At 39.3% G+C, this 25,519-nt stretch overlaps 2 protein-coding genes across 2 annotated transcripts; one reads left to right on the top strand and one right to left on the bottom strand.

The window, feature by feature from the left end:
- Positions 1–141: 141 nt before the first annotated feature.
- Positions 142–6,647, bottom strand: yars2 (tyrosyl-tRNA synthetase 2, mitochondrial). Its single transcript, XM_059536184.1, has 5 exons — positions 5,835–6,647; positions 4,078–4,245; positions 3,448–3,603; positions 835–1,005; positions 142–546 (listed from the first exon to the last, which is right to left on the bottom strand). The coding sequence occupies exons 1-5, from the start codon at positions 6,602–6,604 to the stop codon at positions 387–389; spliced, it is 1,425 nt and encodes a 474-aa protein (XP_059392167.1). The 5' UTR covers positions 6,605–6,647; the 3' UTR covers positions 142–386.
- On the top strand, positions 6,397–23,511 carry LOC132124989 (uncharacterized). The gene is made up of 2 exons (XM_059536183.1): positions 6,397–6,535; positions 21,983–23,511. The coding sequence occupies exon 2, from the start codon at positions 22,250–22,252 to the stop codon at positions 23,105–23,107; it is 858 nt and encodes a 285-aa protein (XP_059392166.1). The 5' UTR covers positions 6,397–6,535; positions 21,983–22,249; the 3' UTR covers positions 23,108–23,511.
- The last annotated feature ends 2,008 nt before the right edge of the window (positions 23,512–25,519 follow it).

The raw sequence follows: 25,519 nt of genomic DNA, 5'->3' as shown, positions 1-25,519 counted from the left end.
TCTCGCAATTCTGTGTTAATGTCGCACAATTCTGGCTTTTTTTTTTTGAGAATTGTGTGAAACAATTCTCTAAACCAGGAGCGTATTCACACATCAAACCGTGTCATTTGACCAAATAAAACAGGCACAAACAAGGCAAAGTCTGTTCTCACGTCTCTGATATAATCCACAGACATTCACAACAGCACAATTCAACATATTTCAAAGTCTCTGATGAGCTCAAGCAGACAGAGCACAGGTTACTGTCCTGAAGTGAAACAGACCTCTGCTGACCACTGCTGGCGAGCGCTTGGATTCTCCACGGTTTGTTTTGAATGCAATTATGGATTTTAAAATGTCTTAACAAATCCTAAAGAGTCTGGGATGGGGAAAAAAGTGTGTATAATTCATATGCTCAGCCACTTTAGGATGTAAAAGTTCCTCTTTCCCACTCGGATCAGGCTGAGTCCGTTAGAGAGAATGTGCTGACCCACAACCAGAACTTGCTCGGGGTTTGCTACCCTCTGGTGGTTGATCCAAACGCCCCCGTCCTTGATCATCTGATACCTGCTCAGAAAGGAACAATGAAGATAAACTAGGAAATAACAAAGGCGGCAATGCATTTTAAAATGAAAAAAAGGCATCAAAAACCACCCCTTCATTTGTGTTTCCTAATAGTTTAAGACCTGAGCCTGTTTCAAAAAGCAAGTCACTCGAAAGTGATACAAAGTAACAGAAAGGCTGAGTAAAAAGTAACAATGTAACAAAATGTGTGGAGAGTGTGTTACATTTAAATCGAACATTCCAAAACACTACTGAGATTCCCAGTGTGATGACATCAGAGGGGTGTCTCACCCACGTGGTCCCTCGGGGATGGCTTGTGCTCTCCTGCAGGCGTCCAACACTGTCGTTCCTGGATCCAGGAAAACCTCGTGGAACGGAGCCTCGCGGAAAAGCTCCTGGAGTTCAGTGTCACTCATCTGCTCCAGAGCCCCAATATTACTGTGGAACAGAGCATTGGTGCACCTGTGGGACAGATCTGGATTTAATTATGATTTATGAGTATTATTATGGATTAAGATTTAATGGTACATACAGTGCATCCGGAAAATATTCACAGCGCTTCACTTTTTCCACATTTTATGTTATGATTTTAACATAATATTAATATAAGTTTACATTTTATTTATTATTTGTAATTGTATTATTTTTATTATTATTAAATTAAATAATACTATTTAATAATACTATTAAAACCTAAAATATTTAATAATAATCATTTTAATTGATATAATTATAATAATAATAAATCACTTAAATATTTAAATAATACTTATATAAAATAATAATAATAATAATTGTTATTAATTATTATTACTATCAAAAATAATTAAAATAACATTTTAATTAAATGTAAGGAAAAAAAAAAAAAAAACGGCAAAACAAATTGGGAAAAACAATTTGTTGTTATTTTTAATATTTAATCAAATATTAAATACAATTTAATATCACTAAACTATTAAACTCTAAAGTATTTTATTAGATAACTGCACCAAACTACAATTAATAGTAAAGTTGCTAGAATTTCATATACTCGCCAACACTGATTTTGCCTCACACCTGGCACTTGGTGAGTGTTTATATTATGCTCCATATACATATCAGTAAATACAACCCGAATTCCGGAAAAGTTGGGACGTTTTTTAAATTTTAATAAAATGAAAACTAAAAGACTTTCAAATCACATGAGCCAATATTTTATTCACAATAGAACATAGATAACATAGCAAATGTTTAAACTGAGAAAGTTTACAATTTTATGCACAAAATGAGCTCATTTCAATTTTGATTTCTGCTACAGGTCTCAAAATAGTTGGGACGGGGCATGTTTACCATGGTGTAGCATCTCCTTTTCTTTTCAAAACAGTTTGAAGACGTCTGGGCATTGAGGCTATGAGTTGCTGGAGTTTTGCTGTTGGAATTTGGTCCCATTCTTGCCTTATATAGATTTCCAGCTGCTGAAGAGTTCGTGGTCGTCTTTGACGTATTTTTCGTTTAATGATGCGCCAAATGTTCTCTATAGGTGAAAGATCTGGACTGCAGGCAGGCCAGGTTAGCACCCGGACTCTTCTACGACGAAGCCATGCTGTTGTTATAGCTGCAGTATGTGGTTTTGCATTGTCCTGCTGAAATAAACAAGGCCTTCCCTGAAATAGACGTTGTTTGGAGGGAAGCATATGTTGCTCTAAAACCTTTATATACCTTTCAGCATTCACAGAGCCTTCCAAAACATGCAAGCTGCCCATACCGTATGCACTTATGCACCCCCATACCATCAGAGATGCTGGCTTTTGAACTGAACGCTGATAACATGCTGGAAGGTCTCCCTCCTCTTTAGCCCAGAGGACACGGCGTCCGTGATTTCCAACAAGAATGTCAAATTTGGACTCGTCTGACCATAAAACACTATTCCACTTTGAAATAGTCCATTTTAAATGAGCCTTGGCCGACAGGACACGACGGCGCTTCTGGACCATGTTCACATATGGCTTCCTTTTTGCATGATAGAGCTTTAGTTGGCATCTGCTGATGGCACGGCGGATTGTGTTTACCGACAGTGGTTTCTGAAAGTATTCCTGGGCCCATTTAGTAATGTCATTGACACAATCATGCCGATGAGTGATGCAGTGTCGTCTGAGAGCCCGAAGACCACGGGCATCCAATAAAGGTCTCCGGCCTTGTCCCTTACGCACAGAGATTTCTCCAGTTTCTCTGAATCTTTTGATGATGTTATGCACTGTAGATGATGAGATTTGCAAAGCCTTTGCAATTTGACGTTGAGGAACATTGTTTTTAAAGTTTTCCACAATTTTTTTACGCAGTCTTTCACAGATTGGAGAGCCTCTGCCCATCTTTACTTCTGAGAGACTCTGCTTCTCTAAGACAAAGCTTTTATAGCTAATCATGTTACAGACCTGATATCAATTAACTTAATTAATCACTAGATGTTCTCCCAGCTGAATCTTTTCAAAACTGCTTGCTTTTTTAGCCAATTGTTGCCCCCGTGCCAACTTTTTTGAGACCTGTAGCAGGCATTAAATTTTAAATGAGCTAATTAAGTGGATAAAAGTGTAAAATTTCTCAGTTTAAACATTTGCTACGTTATCTATGTTCTATTGTGAATAAAATATTGGCTCATGTGATTTGAAATTCCTTTAGTTTTCATTTTATTAAAATTTAAAAAACGTCCCAACTTTTCCGGAATTCGGGTTGTAAGAATGGCAGAAAATCCCCAAATGCATATGTGCAAACCTTGTCGCATCATACCCAAAAAGACTTGAGGCTGTAATCACTGCCAAAGGTGCTTCAAGTAAGTTTAGTCCTGAGTTAAAGGTATGAATACTAGGCTCGATCTTGATTTCATACTGCTGACTTGACAGGACGAAAATCAGAAACTGAGTATCTTGCCTTTTAGCGCTTTCTAAGCCCTCTTTCCCGTGGACCAGCTTGGTGACTTCAGCAGCCAGGCGTTTGTGGGCGATGCGTTTGCCCGGATCCTGCTTCTGCTGCTCCATCACCTTCTCCACCTCGGCCAGAGACAGGAAGGTGAAGAGCTTCAGGTACCTGCAGGGAGAAAGGGCTTTCTGAATAAGAACAAGAATTATTTTTAACCACTAAGTTTGGGATCAAGAAGATTAACTTTTAATCCACAAGTATGTATCAAATGTGACAATACACATATATTCATAATGTTATAAAAGAGTTCCATTTCAAATAAATTCGTTTTGTTTTTTTTGTATCAAGGTTTCCACTAAAATATAAAGCAGCACAACTATTTCCAACACTGATGATAATCAGAAATGTTTCTTGAGCAGTGAATCAGTATTTTAGAATGATTTCTGAAGAACATGTGACTCTGAAGACTGGAGGAATGATGCTGGAAATACAGCTTTGATCACAGGAATAAATTACATCTTAAAATATATTCAAATACAAAACAGGTATTTTGAATTGTAATAATATTTCAATTTTTTACAGTATTTTTGAAAGCTCGTGTTAAGTATGAGGTCCTGCTCTGAGGCTGGGAACTGAACTCACCCCTCTACGCTGTTATCAGGCAAGCGGAGGAAGTACTGGTAGAAGTCGAAGGGTGAGGTTTTATCTCTGTTCAGCCACACAGCGTTGCCGGCCGTCTTCCCCAGTTTATCTCCCATCGAGGTGGTGACGAGAGGAACCGTCAGGCCGTACACTTCCTCTCCCGTCTTTCTGCATCGCAAGAGCCCTCATCGTTAACTACAACCACTAAAATCCCTTCCATTCATTAAAATTAAACTGAAATATAAATATTAGGTGGAAAAACATGAACACATACATATAATATATATATATATATATATATATATATTATATATATAAACATTTAATTAAAAATGTTGGTTTGGCAACTATTGGAAATACAAGGTTTAAGTTGGAATATTAAAATGACAAACTAAAACTGAAAGAAAAATAAGGTTAAACAAATACTAATAATATGGAAAAAGTGCATAAAAGTACAAAAATCGAAATATTCATAAATACTATTATCTTAGTATTATTATAATGACAGTAGCACAAGAATAACATAAGATCACACTCCTATATAGACACACACACACACACACACACACACACATATGGAGCTATAATAGATTCATGATTCTGAAATATTGTTTGCACAAATAAAAGTAACTATTTATTATATGCCGCACTGATTTATTTGTCATAAAATTAAATTATATTTATTATAAATCCCAAACGTGCCACTAAACTCCTTTATTAGCATTTTAAGTTGAATGATTTAGTGTCAATACTGAAATCATATAAATTTCAGGGCTCATTTGAGCTATATTTAATTTTTTGTGATAATCCTATGGAGATACATATCCAAAAGAAAACATTTTCACTATAGTGCCATGCTTATAAACAGAATTTTTTTTTAACTGTATATACATCCAGTCCTTCACTGTGTTTTCGTTGCTCTTGTCTTAAACTATGACACTTTATGTACATACACTACTGTTCAAAAGTTTGGGATCAGTGCGATTTTTTTAATACTTTTTAAGTAGTCTCTATTGCTCAGCAAGGCTGCATTTATTTGATCAAAAATACAGTAAACAAAGTATAAATGTGAAATATTATTAAGATTTAAATAAAACTTTTCTCTTTGAATATATTTTAATATGTAATTTATTCCTGTGATGCGCAGCTTTGGATGATCTTCAGAAATCTTTCTAATATAATGAGTTGATACATTTCTGATCATAATCAATGTTGAAAACAGATTAGCAGCCAAAAAATATGTGTGGAAACTGTGATAAATTTTTCAGAATTTGATTAACAATATTTCACTTTTTTAATATTACAGTAGCCTACATTAACACATGTGATGTTACTTTAATATTTAACACTCATTATATAGTTTCCAAATTACATGTCAAAAATGTTCAGTAGTAATTTCAGATGATATAATTGGACAATTTGTTGATTACTTTTAGTTTACTTTTGACCTAACTCGTTTATCACATTTATGTAAACAGAGGAATAAAGGAGTCCTATTTGAGCAGTGCACGCTCTCTGTGATCGATTGGTTCCGTCTTTCAGCATTTGCGTGTGTTATGATCAGGAGAAATAGTTCTAACCGACTCAATTATTCACTAACACGGTTTATTTTTTATTTATTTTTTTACTTAGAAGCTTATTTTATGCACCGGATATCTTGCAAAATAAATACAATAACTGGTTGGAAATGCACTTTAGATTAGACATTTAGAATCGATGTTTTTATGTGATTATCGACTGATAAAGTAATAACGGACCTGTGTATGAGCTCGTGTCCGCTCATGATGTTCCCCAGCTGATCGGCTCCGCCCAGCTGGATCCTGCAGCCGTGCAGCTGATGCAGACGGTAGAAGTCAAAGGCCTGGAAGATCTGGTAGGAGAACTCGGTGAAGCTCATGCCCTCCGCGCCCTTGAGCCGAGACTGAACGCTGTGGCGGCTGAGCATCGTTCCCATCCGAAAACTCCTGCCGACCTCCGAGAAGAACTCCAGCACCTTCCAGTCCTTGTACCAGCTGCGGTTATTGAGCACCGTGAGCCGGCCTAGCCTGCTCGAATCCGGGCAGAAGTACAGCTCGTGGTGGGTGAAGATCCGGTGGAGGCTCTCTAGAATCCCGCGGGAGTTCTGCTCCACTGCGGCCGGGGAGAGGCGCTCTCTCTCGGCAGACCTCCCGCTCGGATCCCCGATCTGCACCGTGGCTCCGCCGAGCAGCGCGATGACGTCGTGCCCCGCGGCTCTGAAGTGCAGCAGGCCGATGATGGCGAGCAGGTTCCCGGCGTGCAGGCTGTCCGCGGTCGGGTCGAAGCCGCAGTAGACGGTCTGCGGAGCAGACCGGAGCAGCTCCGGGAGTTCCGCTTGCGCCGCGTGCTCAGGGAACGACTCTTTCAGGAGGCCTCGGTTATGCAGGGATAAAAGCAGCCCGCTTCTGCTAGATGGAGAACAATGGAATGAATTTTTTAGGTAAGATGTTTTTCTTAATATGACTCCTGAATGAACTCGACAGCATGACCGCGCAATGGACGCAGCCATGTTTGAACGGAAGCTTTAATTGATACTTCCGCCTGCTAGTGGACAGATGTGGGAGTGTAGAAATATACAATTGTAGATTCAATGGCAGTTAACTGTTAAAGATTAGTTTTTTACATATTGTAATGATGCTATATTAGAAAGGGATACGCGTGCAAAAGGCACTTAAAAGCTGAATTCAAAAACTAAATACAGTGGTGGCCAAAATGATTAGAACTCTATATTTTCACCAGGTAAAAATGTGTTTAAAGGTCATGTATCCAGGTGTGAGACGGGTACCAATAGTCAGAATATTGTAGACTTAAGAATAATGATTAGCAGCAGCTCAGATTCAAGTATCTTGTTTGTAATACTTTGTAATCTTGTTTGTCTTTTAATGTGAATTGCTCATAGTCTGAAAACTTTAGCATGTGATGTGGAAAAAATATTGGCGTCATCTCAAACCTGTTTGTTACTTTATGCAACTGGATAAATTAATACACCCTTTTATATATTATGTGGTGTCATGATTTGATAAAAACAAAGGTTTAGTATTGCATGTTATCTTTTGGCATTTCATTTATTGTACCTTTTTAAATTCGCTTATTGAAAGAACAATTATAGCAGTATGGTGTATCATTTATTTGAAACACATGTATTTGTTACTTGCTACCTTATATCTTTAATCTTTCCTTCTATTCTTTTCATGGATTTGGAAAAACTTGTCTTGGATGTTTCTCTACATCACTTTTTGCATAACTCCATGTTGTCTGCACCAAGCTTCGTTGCAATTTATTTTTAGGAATTAAATTCTTTCTCTGAATCTTTAAAGTCTCTTCACGAGCAATCGTATAGTTGGATATATCTGTGGCAGCTCAGATTGAGTGTGTTTATGTTGCTAGTGACTAGGAGATGTTGTTCTCCTGCCTGACCTCTGCTGAGAAATGAATGAACCGGGGAAAAAGTGCACGTCAAAGAAGGCGGAGTCTCAGAACACACCCACCACGGACCAATGGTGTCTCAACATTGTATTGGAGCCAAAACGAACTCCCCCGAAAGTTCGCTTTGGTGAGCTGTATTGAACTGACAAAACAAACTCAAAACACACTTTTTTTTCCGGCGTGATTTTGTTCGAAATTACGTCATGTCAGTTCGTTCTTCAATTTCGTTTGAAGTATATCGGGACCTTCAACATGGCTCGAAAGCAGTAGAGCTTTTATTATGCTAAATTCGACCTGGGGTCTAATTTTGCCATTAATTGTATTGTAATAATGCCGTTTTTAGTCTGACAGCAGACAGCAGCCAGTGCTGCGCACAGAGATCTGATCTGATCTGATCTTCATCAGTCTGTCTCACAGGTTTTGCCGTCACATTACAAAGTCACATTTCCGCAAAGTCACATTACTTTTTTTGATGCGCTTTCCATCTCCCATTATTCGCATCAACCCTTTTTCAAGTCAAAACAAGTCAAAAACCTCCTCATGCAAGCGTTTCCATCACTCGATTCTGATGCAATACTTAAAAATGCGCATAAAAACAGGGTGATGATGACTTTCACCTTGATATTTTATATAACCGACTGGCTGAGGCCAGCCTAAAAAGATGCTCAGGACAGTTGACGGGCCACTGCTGCGCATCGTCACGAAAGCTTATCTTTTTCACGTGTTTTTAAGCCTTACCGCTTGTCGATTTAAACATTAAAGCATCCAAAAACAAGACCAGAACACAAGACCATGAACAGAGTATCGCGCTGTGTTCGGTGCGCACGAGAGAGAGAGAGCCGTGTATCATGGACAGCGACACTCCTCGAAGTCCCTCCTGCACCTGAACCAACAAATACAAATCGCAGTTTGAACAAACAAAAAGATGTGAAAGAGCCCAATTCAGTACTCGCGGTGTTCTGGTGTTCAGGGCTCACGCAGAGAAAGGCGTCTCAAAACACTTGAACATCGAATTTGCTTATTTTTGCTCTTGTGCCGACTGATACATACAAAATATGTCAAAATATCCACCTTGGAAATTATGCTCGAAAAAAACTGTCAGTTATTTCTTAAGTGAAAGTAAACAGTTGAGGAAAAACATGGGATGTGTGTTATATTGGATGCGTTCATCGTCTCTTAAAGTGACCGCGCCTAATTTAGCTACTAGCTGCTGTAATGTTAATCCAAGAAAATGAAAATGAAAATCACTCACTGCTCTTGACTAAATTACTTTGTAGTTTTAACAGTCAAACCAAAAAGACACCAGATATAATTTTTGATATATAGCAAAACTGTAATAATGTGAGAAATGTTACATATATATATATATAAAACTATTCACTGTGAAAATTATATATTTCTTCTTATTAAAGTTACAAATGATATTTAGACAAGAGCAGTGAGAGATTGTTGTTTGATTAATATGATCATCAAACAGCAGGAATATAAGACTGCTGTCACTTTAAGAGCTGCCCAGATTCAATAAACGGTTGCACTTGTGTTTTCTTTCTCGGCTGTTTGCTTTTACTTAAAACCTGAATTTAATGCGTTTACGAGGATACTTGCAAAGATAGACATTTTGTCACACAAAAGTGTGGTTAATTGTTCTATAAAACTGCAAAAATAACTCAATACTCGTTCATAGGAAATGAAGTGACGTGACATACAACCAAGTATGGTGACCTACTCAGAATTTGTGCTCTGCATTTAACCCATCCAAAGTGCACACACACACCGTGAACACACACCTGGAGCAGTGGGCAGCCATTTATGCTGCAGTGCCCGGGGAGCAGTTGGGAGTTCGGTGTCTTGCTCAAGGGCACCTAAGTCGTGGTATTGCCAGCCCGAGACTCAAACCCACAACCTTAGGGTTAGGAGTCAAACTCTCTAACCAATAGGCCACGAATTTCCCCGCATTCTATGAGCACTGTCTTAATGTGTGCTCACCTTTCTGAAAGCGTTTAGAAACAGTCTCTCAGAGAGCACACACATATAGCTAAATTAGTTCTCTTTCACTGCTGATTGTGCTTCAGCAGCTAAAAATCAATTAATACAGTTACCTTCAAGGTGGTATCTTTATTTCAGTGCACTTTGATATGGCAAGGCCCATCATCCGTCTTCAAAACCCCACTGCTCCAGAGGATCGTCAACAGGCCCTATTGGTGGCGACGAATGAGGCCTGTGCCTACAGAGACAGACAGAAGACGTTTCCTCTCCCCCCTGCTCAGCTGCTGAATGAGTCCACTGTCCTAGCCCATGCTGAAAGAGCACTTCATGCTGAAGGGGTCTCTACGCCGTCACGACAGCAGTGCCTGGGGAAGCTGGTCCTGCCATTTGGCCAGTATCTCTATGCTCCGTTTCATTGGCTTGTGGCAAACGATGTGGGCTACATGAAGTAGTAAGCATATTCAACTAACAATGTTTTTATTTATGCTTAAAAAGATGCTGATAGCAAATAATCTCTGCCTGTGATCACTGTGTAGCCTGTTACCCGTTTGTCTTTTCAAAGTTTCAATCTTAATTTTGCAATTGATGCATGTAATTGCAGTTTGGTTGACAAGAACAGAGAAGAACTCTCTAACAAACCTGGAAAGGGGAAGATCCAACATCACTGGGTAAAAGACTACCTGGCAGAGTATGCAGAGAGCTTTCCACAAGTCTCAATTGTCCTGGAGGCCAATGTCCACCAATGGATCTATGGACAGAAAGGGTTCAAGTACCATACCTTTCAGGAGATGTGGGAGCTCTACAGCCAGTATTCTGCCCAGAAGGACTGGCAAGATGATTCTAGTATGATCCAAAAAGCATACAGCTCTGTAAGCCAGTGGCTACATACGCCTGTGACCCATATTGCCTGCATGCAGATGAAAAGGTTTAGGAAGTACATTTATGACAAGAAAGATCAAGTGAGTTGTGTGACCCACAAACCGTCTTACCACAACTTTAACTGAATGTTTACAAGTTATTACCATTTCAGTATTACTTCTTTGATGATAAAACAAAATTGTTGATCAGAATGTTATGAATTATGTTTGTTACAAAGATTTCAAGCTCTTCCATCAATGACTCCTCGTGGCAGGATGACACTCACTTATTAGAAGTGATCAATCCAGAGCCCACAGCATCATCCAAGGCCATCTACACGCCAGTGTCCTCATCCACGTCCATCTACACGCCAGTGTCCTCATCCACGTCCATCTACACGCCAGTGTCCTCATCCACGTCCATCTACACGCCAGTGTCCTCATCCACGTCCATCTACACGCCAGTGTCCTCATCAACGGCCATCTACACGCCTACGTCTTCATCGATGGCCATCGATACGCTAGCGTCCTCATCCATGGACCTATATATGCCAGCGTCCTCATCCACGGCCATCTACACCCCAGTATCTACATCCACAGCCATCTACACCCCAGCGTCTACATCCACAGCCATCTACACCCCAGCGTCTACATCCACGGCCATCTACACCCCAGCGTCTACATCCACAGCCATCTACACCCCAGCTTCTACATTCACAGCCATCTACACCCCAGCGTCTACATCCACGGCCATCTACACCCCAGCGTCTACATCCACAGCCATCTACACCCCAGCGTCTTCATCCACAGCCATCTACACCCCAGCGTCTACATCCACGGCCATCTACACCCCAGCGTCTACATTCACAGCCATCTACACCCCAGCGTCTACATCCACGGCCATCTACACCCCAGCGTCTACATCCACAGCCATCTACACCCCAGCGTCTACATCCACGGCCATCTACACCCCAGCGTCTACATCCCCGGCCATGTACACGCCAGCATCTTCATCCACGACCATCAACACGCTAGCATCCTCATCCATGGACATCTACATGCCAACGTCTTCATTCATGGACATCTACATGCTAGCATCCTCATCCACGGCCATCTATACACCAGAGTCCTTTTCGACAACCATATGCACACCTGCGTCTTCAACCACAGCCATCTACACACCAGCGTCTTCATCCACTGCAGTCGACACACCAACATCCTCATCTGCGGCCATCAACACACCAGCATCCTCATCCATGGCCATATACACGCCAACATCCTCATCCACGGCCATATACACCCTAACATCTTCATCCACGGCCATCAACACGCAAACAGCATCAGCCACATACACACAGGCATCAAAGAAGTCCTCATCCACAGCCATAGATCACAATTCATCTGCAGAACCATGTGATTTCACAGTGAGTAATATTTAAATATGCAAATGTATTAACCATAAATAATTACAATTGGAATTACATTATGCCTATGTATTATTTTGTAATTACGTTTTCTGTTTCAGGTCGAGCTGGAGGGTTGGGTGCAACAGTGGGAAAATCCTGATGGTATCCCACCAGCTGACCTCTCCTGGTTGAAGGACGACACAGAGCGAGGACTCTTTGGCCCGATTCAGGAGTATCGTGACAACACCGGTGTATTGAAGTGGTGTCGAGTACCAAAATCTGACCGGATGTGGTTTTACCCTCCAGAACCTCCAGGCTACATAAGTGGTCCTCTGCCAAATCCGTATCTCTTTTTTCGAAGTCGTGTCTTTGTGTGGCAGCCTGTTGGAGTATGGAAATACTTACTGAAGTGTCCTCGGGATGCAGAATGTGTGGGTCAAGGAAAGGCTGTGTACCTCTACAAGTCGGGCTACCACACCAGGGTATTATATATTTTTTTATTAGATTAGTTGATAGTACATTTCCTTGCAATGCAAAAATTTAATGATCTGTTTTTATGCAAATACACCTACAGATTCAATCAAACAATGCACTGCTGTTTTTAAATAGCATATTAAACTTTTTTGTTTGTTTTTTGATATTGCAGGTTTGTCATGTTTGTGATGTATCCAGCTGGTATTGTATGCTGACGGAGGTCCTGTGCTGTGGCCATTGCACCAAAGCAGCCAGGGGTCATGGCAGTGGCAAGGTGGGGCATTGGTTGGCATGGGATCCTGCTATCCTGTGCCAGCTCAGTGAGGCTCACCAAGCCATGTTCCCTGTTGTCCTCACAGAAACGTGAGTACATTCAACATTGGTGTTAATCTAACATGCTTTAAATTAGTACGGTGGCCGAGAGAGCTCAGTGCACTGCAAATAAAATAAAAACTACATGCAAATTAAGAAAACATCATCATTTTGACAACACGTGCTGCAAATTCTCACAACACAACTAGATACAGAAACACGCTTCAACACAACCAAATACAGAAATGTGCTGCAAATACTCACAACACAACCAAATACAGAGACGTGCTGCAAATACTCACAACCAAATACAGAAACACACTGCAAATACTCACAACACAACCAAATACAGAGACGTGCTGCAAATGCTCACAACCAAATACAGAGAGGTGCCAGAAATACTCACAACCCAACCAAATTCAGAACCACTGCAAATACTCACAACACAACCAAATACTGAAACACGCTGCAAGTACTCACAACACAATTAAGTACAGAAACACGCTGCAAATACTCACAACACAACCAAATACTGAAACACGCTGCAAAAACTCACAACCAAATACAAAAATGCACTGCAAATACTCACAAAACAAACAAATACAGAGACGTTCTGCAAATACTCACAACACAACCAAATACAGAAACGCTGCAAATACGCACAGACCACAACGGAAAAGTTTAAGGGAGCTGCAACAAGTGATGATCCTGGCACATGCTTATCAATGTCTACTCTAAAAGGTGAGATCTGATTGTATGATATCCTTTTTTGGATAATATATATGCCTAAATAAGCTGATAGTATACACAATTACTGTAACTGTGAAACAAACTAGTGAACATTATGTAAGCTGGCTAACTTACATTTACAACTTCTCTTACAAAAATTAACCATGGTTTTACTATAAAAATATTTATTTATTTGCTTATTTACTACCATTTGTATAACTTCAGTTTTACTACAAATTTATTTGTGGTTATCATGGTTTAACTATAGTACATTTTTGTAGGAAAAACCTGTAAGGGTTCTGTTGTGGGCTGTGTGTATTTGCAGTGCATTCCTGTATTTGGTTGTGTTGCAAGTACTTGCAGCGCCTTTCTGTTTTTGCAGCGCATTTCTATATTTGGTTGTATTGTGAGTATTTGCCATGCATTTCTGTCTTTGCAGCATGATTTTTGTATTTGGTTGTGCTGTGAGTATTTGCAGCATTCTTTCATATTTGGTTGTGTTGTATTTCTATCATGTTTCTGTTTTTGCTGCATGTTTTTGGTTGTGTTTCGAGTATTTGCAGCACGTCCTGTCAAACTGATGAAGATGCTGTCTTAATTTGATGATGCTTTTTCTATTTGCTTTATTGGCCTCCGTACTGCCGGCTTATTAATCATAACACTTTACAGGCGTGGTGTGGACAAAAAAGTGGTGTGCCTTCTGCGGGACTGGACTGAAGGAAACACCATGGTGAAGGTGTGGCGACAAATACAGGAGAATCACTTTGAGGAGTATCTCCTCAGGAAAGACCTGTACACCACACTCCTCATGACTATTACAAAGCCTGGGGAGATCGTGTCAGGCTTAAGACACAAGTTTGAGGCTCCACCTCCTCCAAGAGAGCTGCCCTCTTCTCGTTTTCTTCGTCATGCCTCCCTGCTGGCAGAGGCCAACAACATACAGGGCTACAGGAACCAGATTCTCTCCACTTTTGGCACAGTGCTAAAAATGGACACCACTAAAAGGGTTCGTACAAAACAGCATAAAGCATGATAAATACCATTTATATTTATACTTTCATGTTATTTCAGACCTGTATGACTTACACTGTTTTTATCAAATGAACAGAAAAGAAGTAGATAGAGTGTATTAGTAGTACTCTGTAACATGAACACTGTGGGGAAAAAAAGAGTGACCAGAAAGTCATACAAGTTTGAAATAATATTAGGTAATATTAAGTTGGGGTGTGAGAGATATACAGTATATACGTCTTGGCCAAAAGTTTTGAGAATTACATAAATATTAGTTTTAAAAAAGTTTGCTGCTAAACTGCTTTTAGATCTTTGTTTCAGTTGTTTCTGTGATGTACTGAAATATAATTACAAGAACTTCATACGTTTCAAAGGCTTTTATCGACAATTACATGACATTTATGCAAAGAGTCAGTATTTGCAGTGTTGGCCCTTCTTTTTCAGGACCTCTGCAATTCGACTGGGCATGCTCTCAATCAACTTCTGGGCCAAATCCTGACTGATAGCAACCCATTCTTTCATAATCACTTCTTGGAGTTTGTCAGAATTAGTGGGTTTTTGTTTGTCCACCCGCCTCTTGAGGATTGACCACAAGTTCTCAATGGGATGAAGATCTGGGGAGTTTCCAGGCCATGGACCCAAAATTTCAACATTCTGGTCCCCAAGCCACTTAGTTATCACTTTTGCCTTATGGCACGGTGCTCCATCGTGCTGGAAAATGCATTGTTCTTCACCAAACTGTTGTTGGATTGTTGGAAGAAGTTGCTGTTGGAGGGTGTTTTGGTACCATTCTTTATTCATGGCTGTGTTTTTGGGCAGAATTGTGAGTGAGCCCACTCCCTTGGATGAGAAGCAACCCCACACATGAATGGTGTCAGGATGCTTTACTGTTGGCATGACACAGGACTGATGGTAGCGCTCACCTTTTCTTCTCCTGACAAGCCTTTTTCCAGATGCCCCAAACAATCGGAAAGGGGCTTCATCGGAGAATATGACTTTGCCCCAGTCCTCAGCAGTCCATTCACTATACTTTCTGCAGAAGATCAATCTGTACCTGATGTTTTTTTTGGAGAGAAGTGACTTCTTTGCTGCCCTTCTTGACACCAGGCCATCTTCCAAAAGTCTTGGCCTCACTGTGCGTGCAGATGCGCTCACACCTGCCTGCTGCCATTCCTGAGCAAGCTCTGCACTGGTGGCACTCCGATCCTGCAGCTGAATCCTCTTTAGGAGACGATCCTGGCGCTTGCTGGACTTTCTTGGACGCCCTGAAGCCTTCTTTACAAGAATTGAACCTCTTTCCTTGAAGTTCTTGATGATCCTATAAATGGTTGATTTAGGTGCAATCTTAGTAGCCACAATATCCTTGCCTGTGAAGCCATTTTTATGCAACGCAATGATGGCTGCACGCGTTTCTTTGCAGGTCACCATGGTTAACAATGGAAGAACAATGATTTCAAGCATCACCCTCCTTTTAACATGTAAAGTCTGCCATTCTAACCCAATCAGCCTGATAATGATCTCCAGCCTTGTGCTCGTCAACATTCTCACCTGAGGTAACAAGACGATTACTGAAATGATCTCAGCAGGTCCTTTAATCACAGCAATGAAATGCAGTGGAAAGTTTTTTTGGGATTAAGTTAATTTTCATGGCAAAGAAGTACTATGCAATTCATCTGATCACTCTTCATAACATTCTGGAGTATATGCAAATTGCTATTATAAAAACTTAAGCAGCAACTTTTCCAATTTCCAATATTTATGTAATTCTCAAAACTTTTCGCCACAACTGTACATATATCATCTGCAATAATTACAAATGTGATAATGAATTTTATTTTTTTGGATGGGCAAACCAATTTGTCTTTTTAATATAAGTTTAATCGACATGGCCATCCCCAATCTAAATCTTAGTCTGGAAATATCCGAGTCTCAGAATTTTTCCATTTTGCAGGTGGTGAAGAAGCTGTCTGGGGAGGATAAAGGCTCAGCTGAGTGGTTTACCAGTATAGGCAATGAGAATTCCCATATTGTCTCATTTGTTCTCACGTGTGAGGAGTCCATCGAGTGCCTGGAGCCCATGTGTCGTGGAGTAATGGACCGGTTCCAGCAGGCCAATCAACCAGTTCCTAAAATCCTGTACGTTGACCGTGGGTGTTGCAGTGCACAAGGCCGAGCTGCCATAGAGACCTTGTTCCTAGATTGGGTAGCAAATGGTATGGTCGTGCGTCTGGACCTATTTCATTGGATCCATTGTTTTGATGCGGCCATTTGTACTAACAGCCATTCTAAGTATGCTGTGTTCAAGTCTGCCCTAGCAGCAGCTGTGCTGGCATACAATCACACTGACTTAGAGCTCCTCATCAAAGCCGTCAAAGCAAAGGACCCAGAAGATTTTAACTCGGTCACTGATGAAGATATTGTGCGACTCTATTTGTCAAAAGAACAACTGAAGCACCACATCCGCAGAGTTACACTTGGGGCTCAGGAGACCTTCCGGCTAGTCCAGATAGCCATCGATGAACTCAAAGGTCCTGCTGGGCTAGATGAAAGCGGAGTCAGCCTTTTCAAGTCACCAGGTATATAATGTGATGTAAACAGAAAATGTTATAAAAACACATACTATTGTGAAATAGGCTTTTATTTTAATTTTGTAATATTGGTTTCCTACTTTAATTTAATATGTACTGTATGTACTGTAGTGTAGGGCTGCAAGTTTAACTACATGCGATTGTCATGCATGTCTTGTCAATAAAGCCGGTTCTGTGATTTAGCAGTAAATGTCCATCACATGCTTTCAAATGGAGCGGCACTTACTACACAGAACTATAGTTCATTGACAAGCTATGCAATATCGCGTTCATAACCGAATGCGATTCATCTGCGATTATGAAGCGATATTGCGTAGCTTGTCAGTGAACTACGGCTCTGTGTAGTAAATGCCACTCCATTTGAAAGCAGGTAATGTGCATTTGGGACTAATCACAGAACCGACTTTACTGAAGAGACATGCATGATAATCTGATACGACTGATCGTGCAGCCCTAATGTAGTGTATATTGTAACACAATATTTTGAATAAACTGTCTTTTTTAACTTTTTATTTATCAAAGAATCCTGAAAAAAGTATCACCGGTCCCAAAAAATATTAAGCAGCACAACTGTTTCCAACACTGATAATAAATCAACATATTAGAATGATTTCTGAATGATCATGTGACACTGAAGACTGGAGAAACGATACTGAAAATTCATCTTTGTATAGTTAGTATAGTTTGTAAGTATATTAAAATAGAAAATAAATTTTAAATTGCAATTTTTAATTACGATTATCACAATTTATATTGAATGATGTTTATACCATTGTTTAAAGAAACAACATGCAAAATTTTTATATGAAAATAAACAAGCGAAAAAAACCATGGTTCCCTGAGAAGGAACGAGACATAGGGCACATTGGAGAATGCAGCCTGCATGACCAGTGTCTAAAGCACGTGTGAAACAATGTCGATCTATTGGTACACATGGAACCATGATGTCATATTCACGGTGCCTGAAGTATAAAAGGACACCTGCAGAATATGTCATCCACTTAGCTGTCTGAAGGAGACATAAAGAGGCAGAAAGAATGCATGGCAAGGGGGCGCAGCGTCTCATTCCCTCTCAGGGAACCATGGTTACATGCGTTACCCGAGACGTTCCCCTTCTAGGGAACTAAACGCTGCGCCCCCTAGGGGGCACTTTGGAGAACAAAATCCAACCAAGCCGTGCCAAAGCACATGTCTGTCCACCTGGTGGGAGAGCACCAAGGAAGTGACCTACATACACCAAGCCTTTCCTCAGAAAGGGGCAATGCTACTGACGCCATGGGCTGCTCATGCAAATTGGCGGAAATGGGGGAACCCAAATAAATCAAGGGGAACATCCCACCCAAGTAGGAACACCGCTATTGTCAGATAGCTTTGCTGTTTGAGCAAGGGTAGCCTGAATACACAAGACCACTGAAGAGGTCTATATATATATTTGTTCATTATGGTTTATTTACAGAGGCCATAGACAATGTGTGGGAAAGCCAGCAGCGACACTTGGAGTGCATTCAGGATCCTCCGGATATGAATATGTACATATTGGCTGGAACCACTACCATCAATGGCATCAACGTCCCTTATTACAAATGTCTCCGTGGAAGCAACAGCCTGGAGGGATTCCACAAAGCATTGCCCAAAATGATTCCAGGTACAAGTTCAGTTGCAGCAAGTTAATAAATAAATGTGTTTCCATCATCTGCATATTGCTCATAAATGCTGTACATCATGTATATTTTTACTATATGAGTGAATTCAGTTATTGTAATCATAAATAAGTGATCAATTAAATAATCAATTATTTAGTTAGTTAAAGGGTTAGTTGAAAAAATTATATTCAGTCATACATTTTTTTCACTCTCATGTCGTTCCAAACCTGTATGACGTTCGTTCTTCTTCAGAACACAAGTTAAGATATTTTTGACGGAACCTGAAATTTTCGGAGAAGCAATTCTTCTCCCCGAGTTACCGTCTTTTAGTTTTTTGGAGAGTACCCCAAACAGAATCAGCATTGTTTACGTTCAGCATGCACTCATTAGGTTTTGGCATATTCTCAAAAAGACAATAACTTGGGGAGAATAATTGTTGAATAAATTGTTATTATAGTTTTCTTTGCGTACAAAAAGTATTCTCGTAGCTTTGTAAATGATGTCATATTAACTATTTTACCAATATCCTTGCTACGTTTCTGTGCGTTGATTGTGGTAGTTCCCTTGCTGTCTATGGAGGGTCAGAGAGCTCTCGGATTTCATCAAAAATATCTTAATTTGTGTTCAGAAGATGAACATGGGTCTTATGAGTTCGGAACGACAGAATTGACATATTTTTTTTATTATGAACTCTCATTTATTTATTTTTGAAGGTTCCAACTGCGCAGCACGTCCCTGTTGGGTTTACTTGATTAGAGGAATCGCTCGCTGGAATTCAGGTTGCAGTTCTCATGCTGTGTTCGGTGGCAAAGGTCGACGCCACAGAGCGTACTCGGCCTCTCTGATCGAGCGCCTCAACACACGATGTCAGCAGCTGTTTGGAGAGATTGTAGAGGAGATTATCCACGCACCTGCTAATGTGATGTCCAATGAGTTGCTTGGTTTGGAATACCTCTTCAGCCAAACCACGGGAGAATCTGGTCCTTTCTCCCTCAGTGACCTCTCCAAGGATGGACCGAGTCCAGAGGAAGAGGTGATCCAGCCTGGTCAGTCTGACCCAGATGAGGACGATGAGGCGTACCAGAGTGACCCAGAACCAGATAATGACGGAGTGCCTGTCATCCCAGCCCACATCATCCTTACTACTGACGAGACCACTGCTGCTCACTCTCCAGCCTTTGTAAGTAACTTACTGTTTACTAGGGGTGTAACTTAAGGAACTTAGTTCTGACAATGCGTCTTTAATATGGTTTGATAAAAATAGCAACACGTAAAACAGAGTTCGACTAATTGATGTAAATGAATTCTGGCTTCCCAATACATTAACATAAAACAAAAAACATGGAACAGTCACTCTTTGTTCAACGTGTGTGCCATATGCTGGAATATGATTTATGCCGTCATTATAGCGTGCATGCACAGGTGAGACCCGAACAGCACATTGCTATCTGTGTTTAAACTAAACTCGTGTAATCCTTTCCATTTTAAACATTCAAGAACAAGAAGACGTGACTGACAACTCATGTGCATAGTGAGAAGATTTGTGTGTGCGCTCCTGTAAAGAGGGAAAGGCGTGTTTCAGAATGCGTGCAGATAATGTGTTAGTTTTCAAGTGTTTAGCTTGAATAGACAAATTCACACAAAAATTATGTCTTTGTGAGTATCCTAGCAGACATAGTTGGTTGAACACAGTATGAGTGCATTATCTTAAAGTGACAGCACTTTTTGAATATTAAACAACAAAAGACAAGGAAATCACTCACTGCTCTTGATTGAATAGTTACTTTAATTAGGAAATAACCTTTAATTCATGGTTAAATATGCAATGTTATTTTACATTTGATTTCTGTATCTAAAAATACAATGCTGTAGCTTGTAGTTAGATTATTTGTTCTCATTTTTATTTGACAGTTTTATTTTCCCCCCCCTAAACACAAATAGTGACTCTTAAAACCATGGTACAAACCGAACCGTGAAAAATTTGAACCATTGCACCCCTAGTGTTTAGAGTGAAATTGGGTTATGCGGTAAATCGAGTTTGTATAAAATATCGATCTGAAAAATGCATCTGAAAAATGTTTGTTCTAAATGTGACAAACATTATATGAAGGGCTTTAAAGACTTAAGATATAGATGATATCATAAGATATAGTATAGTTTACTCAACTTTTTCCCTAAGCTCAATGACGCTTTGTGCACATTTGAGGAGTATCTTTCATTTACACTGTAAACAATCAGCAAGAATTAGCAAAAATTGGGTACCAAAGTTACTGTAGTTTTGCATTTTTTATTTTATTTATTATTTTTTTTTACTTTAATATCATTTTAAAATTAGCAAGGGGGGGAAATCACCAGAGGCCCCACAATACAATATTATCACGATACTTGTGTCACGATAAAATTTTACATTTATGTAGATACTAAATAAATTTAGTTACCTTTTTCCAACTTCTAATTATGTTCCAAAATGAAAACTTTGGCAACATCTGTTTAAACAAAAAATACAATTTCTCAGTTAAATGTTATTGCTGCAGTGCAAAATGGGATTGTCAAGCAGACAAACTGACCAACACTTTCATGAAAGCCTGTCATAAAAATGTTGCATGCACCTGGCAGACTCAACTATTTCTATTACAGTCTAGTCCACCTTAATTAAATGTAAACTAGTATGCACTGCTGTGATACTATAGGTGTTTTGAACAATGCAACTTGTACAAAAAAGTTGTGCAGACCCTTCAACGATTGGGGCATTTGAAAGTCAATTACTGTTAAATTTAAAATAAATTAAAAACATAGTCTTACATCCAATTTAATTTGCGGAGAGGGTTTTCCTGATAAGTTTCCGTGATGCCGCCATCTTTATTGTACTAACTTACTTGCATGCTTAAGGTGACCCAGACCCAGACCAAATAGTAGAATAAAAGATTGATATTTGACCTTGTATCGATACAGTATTGCTGCGGAAAATATTGTGACCGTGATTGATTTTTAAACTGCTTAGCGTCTCTTCGTCAGATTACTTTATGCGCATGATGCGCCATTTACAGGTATTTCGGCCACAAAGCTCAAAAGAACAAATTCTGCCATGGGGAAACGATTGTTTATTTTGATAACTATTATTTTATTTCAGTTAGCTTTTCAATAACTGTTTTGTTTAGTTTTTTTTATTTTGTCTCAGTTTTAGTTTTCGTTTACGAAAATAACCTTGCTGGGTACAATGAGATGACATTATTTTACGCAACCTCCAAACATTGATTATTAAAAGTAGTGATGCATGATATTATCGGAACGTTATCGGTATCTGGCCATATGTAGAAATATGCATGCATAAAATTGCATATAAAGTTGGCCAATTTGCACAGCCCTAGAAGAAAATATTATCATTTTTATTTTCTTTATGAGTAAGCATTTTAACTTAATTTAATAATATACGATTTTTTGAAACTCTTCGTCAGGAGGATGTTTGTAGTTCCAAGCCGCTTCCTGGCTTCCGACAGCTGGAAAACTTCTGTTCCCTGCTGGTGGAGACTGGTCTGACTGAGGACAAGCTGAGCCTAACAACAGAACAGAGGAACAGACTCATCGAAGCATGGAGTGCTGTAGAGGAACACGATAAACAACCACACAAGTTTCACCAGCTCTACAAAACACACTGGGGTAATGCGCTTTACTGTTGCACAAAGAGAGGTGATCTTGCACTGGTCCAGCGAGAGAACAGGCTGATGTACACACTAGTGAAACTTCTCTGGTTGGGGTCACCGCACAGTACTCCAACAAACCCTGTAAAAACCACCATCGCAAAAGCATATGAGAGCCTTCAGCATCGCGTACTAGTAGAGGATCCAGTTCTGAGCAAACTGGGAATACCTTTGGCAAAAATCGACACCAGAACACTCTGTGATTTTATCCGCAGTCATGAGAGACTCGTCAACCTGCGGTCGACTAAACCGCCCTTTGCTACCGTGCTGAAGACCATGTTAATCTCTTCAAAAGAGCTTCCTCTAGCTGCATGCCAGCCGTCCGTTCTCTCTCCACCTGACCTCCCACAGATGAAGCTTGAACACATTTCAAGCAAAGCAGGGACAGAGGTTTTAAAAGGAGGGACGGACACTGCGATGCCAGTTTTAAAGACTCTGCTGCCATTACAACACAGTGAGTCTGTGCCAATTCCCCACTTCCTACTGCCGGTCAGCATATCTCCTGTGACTGAAAGGAAAACGCCAGTCACTTCCATCATCATCAAACCTCTAGCTAAAATCGCTTCATCTGCCACAAGAGCTACGTCCACCAACTCAACACCAGTATCACAGAGTATTGCCAGCCGTTCAGCCTGGGCCAGGGCTACACTGTATAAAAGGAAACATACAGGCAGTCTTACAAATGTTGAAATCAAGAAGTCACGTGTACAAAAATTGCCTGTTTGCACTCTGTGCAGCCAACCGACTCAGGGACACAAAAAATACAAGAAGAAGACTTTTTGCCCTGTGAGAATGATGTCGACCTCAAAAGGACTTTGCAGCAGAGTCTACTCCAGTTACCAACATTTTACCTCAGTTGTAGACTCACGCCACAAAACTTAGTGTTCTTTTAAAAATTTTTTTTTATTGATTACTGCATTTATGTTCTTATTTGATATGTTCCATTTTTTTGTAATTATAGTGATCTGTTATAGTGATATACAGTGATATAAAAAAAACTATTTCTGTAATAACAAACGACTGTGATTCGGTTCACGCTGACCGGCGCTGAGAAAAGTAACTTGTGCCCTCTGACTTCACGCTATATCTTCGAAACGCTGATGAACTATTTCTAACTGTGCCGAGTACTTATTTAACTATTAAAGGAGTCATTAAAGGAGAAACCAAAGAGAAACTAAAGTCAGACCATGGAGAGAGCAACAGTATACAAGTGCTGTGATGCACAGGACAGAAAATAGCTTATTACTTCTAAATATATATATATATATATATATATATATGTGTGTGTATATATATATATATATATATTTTTTTTTTTTTTGCTATAAAAAACATTATAAGTGGGCGTCAGAGAACAGTACAAAATAAAAAAAACAAAGGCAGGTCATGACCTCTTTAAAAAAAAAGTAATACCTTTATAGTAAACTATTTTAGATGATTAAATGGATTCTAAAAAGTATGATCTAATGAAGAAATTGTTTTACTAAATTATGACAAAATTATAAATGCATACAATACAATGCATGAATATTTTGGACAGTACACCACTTGGTGGTGCTATACAACGAGTACTTTTGTGAAATTAGTATTTGGTTGGTGTCTTTTTCCAAATTACTCGGACTTTGTATATATAAGAGACACATTTCTGCATTTGAGTTTTATAAAGATGTCTTTTATTTGGAGACGGGACTAGATATACAGATGTCAAACATTTAAACCAATGTACAGCAAAAACACCTCCACTGAGGCCTTTCTGCAGCAGTATATTAATAAGCAGCTAGTATAAAGTCACAGATCTGTATCAACAAGCTTCTTAAAATCAAGCATTTATTAGAAATGAGCTGTCAGAGGCAGAACAGCACTTGACTTTACTGTGACCGAGACAATTCCCTGATATCACGTTGTTAAAATCCCTTCTGTATAAAAAACACCAAGCTCTCTTGTTAGAAAAGCAAAGCTGCAGACAATCAAACATTTCATTTTAATCAGAAAAAAACTAACAAACAATACTTTATGCATACAGTTTCTCAATCAGCAAATATTACAGGACACCCAAAAAAATAATAATCTTGGGAACATTGTGAACTTGACCATGGATTATAACGACACTTTATTTGATTTGAAACATTGCAGATTTTTACTCTGAAGTGAAATTTGTTCATCCATGCCATAACACTTCATACAGTTTCTTACAATTCGGAACTAAGGCACTAAAAGAGACAAATCAGTGTAGCATACAAGTGCACTAACAAGTGAACAAGGCGGAGGATGATTTCAGTACAAAGTACAGCAAAAGCACAAATGCTACACATTTATACATCAAACCACATTCATGTAAGCATCTGAACTTGTGAAAATAAAAACAAGAATGTAAATTACTTATTTCTAAAAATGACTGTATGAAGGAGAGACAATGGAGACGACAATGGAGAGAGAAAATCTCGCTGGTTTTACAAACCATTTGGCTTGACGTGTGTCACAGGCAGTTGTCGATGATCGATATCATCAGTCCCTCCGTTCTTTACCTGAGATCTCATGGAGCACAGTACAGTAAATAGGAGAGGATCCCAAACACCCCGAGATCGGAAATTTATTTTATGGCAAAAATATGGAAGCTTGTTTCCACCACACACACACACAAAAAAAGAATCGCAATTTATACATTTTTTCTCACATTTTAACTTTTTTTTTTCGGTCATAATTCTGACTTCCTTTTTCCTCTACATCTCGCAATTTGGGCTGTTTGTCTCTGAATTCGGAGTATATATCCTGCAAAGTTTGAAGACCAAAGGTTGGTGGTCTCTTAAGAACATGTGCTATACTTAACAAATGATATAAAAATATTTCACCAATATTTTGAAATCTACAATTACTATAAAGTCAAAGACATATGTCTATGTTATGTACCAAATTTTAAGTTTATATCACAAAAATAAAGATTTTAAGCATCGTACCAAAAATAGTCACCAAGTGACACTTAAATACTTCACTTGATTTTGATACGGTTTCCAGTTTTTTAATTATATATATATATATATAAGGATGATAACAAAAATATGTAATGTGCCAAGTGTCCCACGAATTCTTTCAGAATTGTTGCAATTACCCTATTTTATTCCATGACAGAAACAAGCTTCAATAAAAAGATCACGTCATACTAGTCATGAGAAAACAGTTGGGATGAAGTAAAAATATACTTTTCATCATTAGTAAAACTCATGTTACAAAATGAAATCTTCAGGATTATAAGCCACTCCAATCATCTTTCCAGTCAAGGTGGAAATGTGCAGGTCC

Source organism: Carassius carassius, chromosome 43 (assembly GCF_963082965.1).
Source record: "Carassius carassius chromosome 43, fCarCar2.1, whole genome shotgun sequence".
Taxonomy (NCBI): domain Eukaryota; kingdom Metazoa; phylum Chordata; class Actinopteri; order Cypriniformes; family Cyprinidae; genus Carassius; species Carassius carassius.
This window is presented reverse-complemented; position numbering and strand designations above follow the sequence as displayed.

Coding starts and splice junctions, on each gene's coding strand:
- yars2 (XM_059536184.1), bottom strand. CDS start 6,604: ATGGCTGCGTCCATTGCGCGGTCATGCTGTCGAGTTCATTCAGGAGTC. Junction 4,246..5,834: donor GGACACGAGCTCATACACAG/GTCCGTTATTAC, acceptor CTTGCGATGCAG/AAAGACGGGAGAGGAAGTGT. Junction 547..834: donor ATCCCCGAGGGACCACGTGG/GTGAGACACCCC, acceptor CTTTCTGAGCAG/GTATCAGATGATCAAGGACG.
- LOC132124989 (XM_059536183.1), top strand. CDS start 22,250: ATGTACACACTAGTGAAACTTCTCTGGTTGGGGTCACCGCACAGTACT.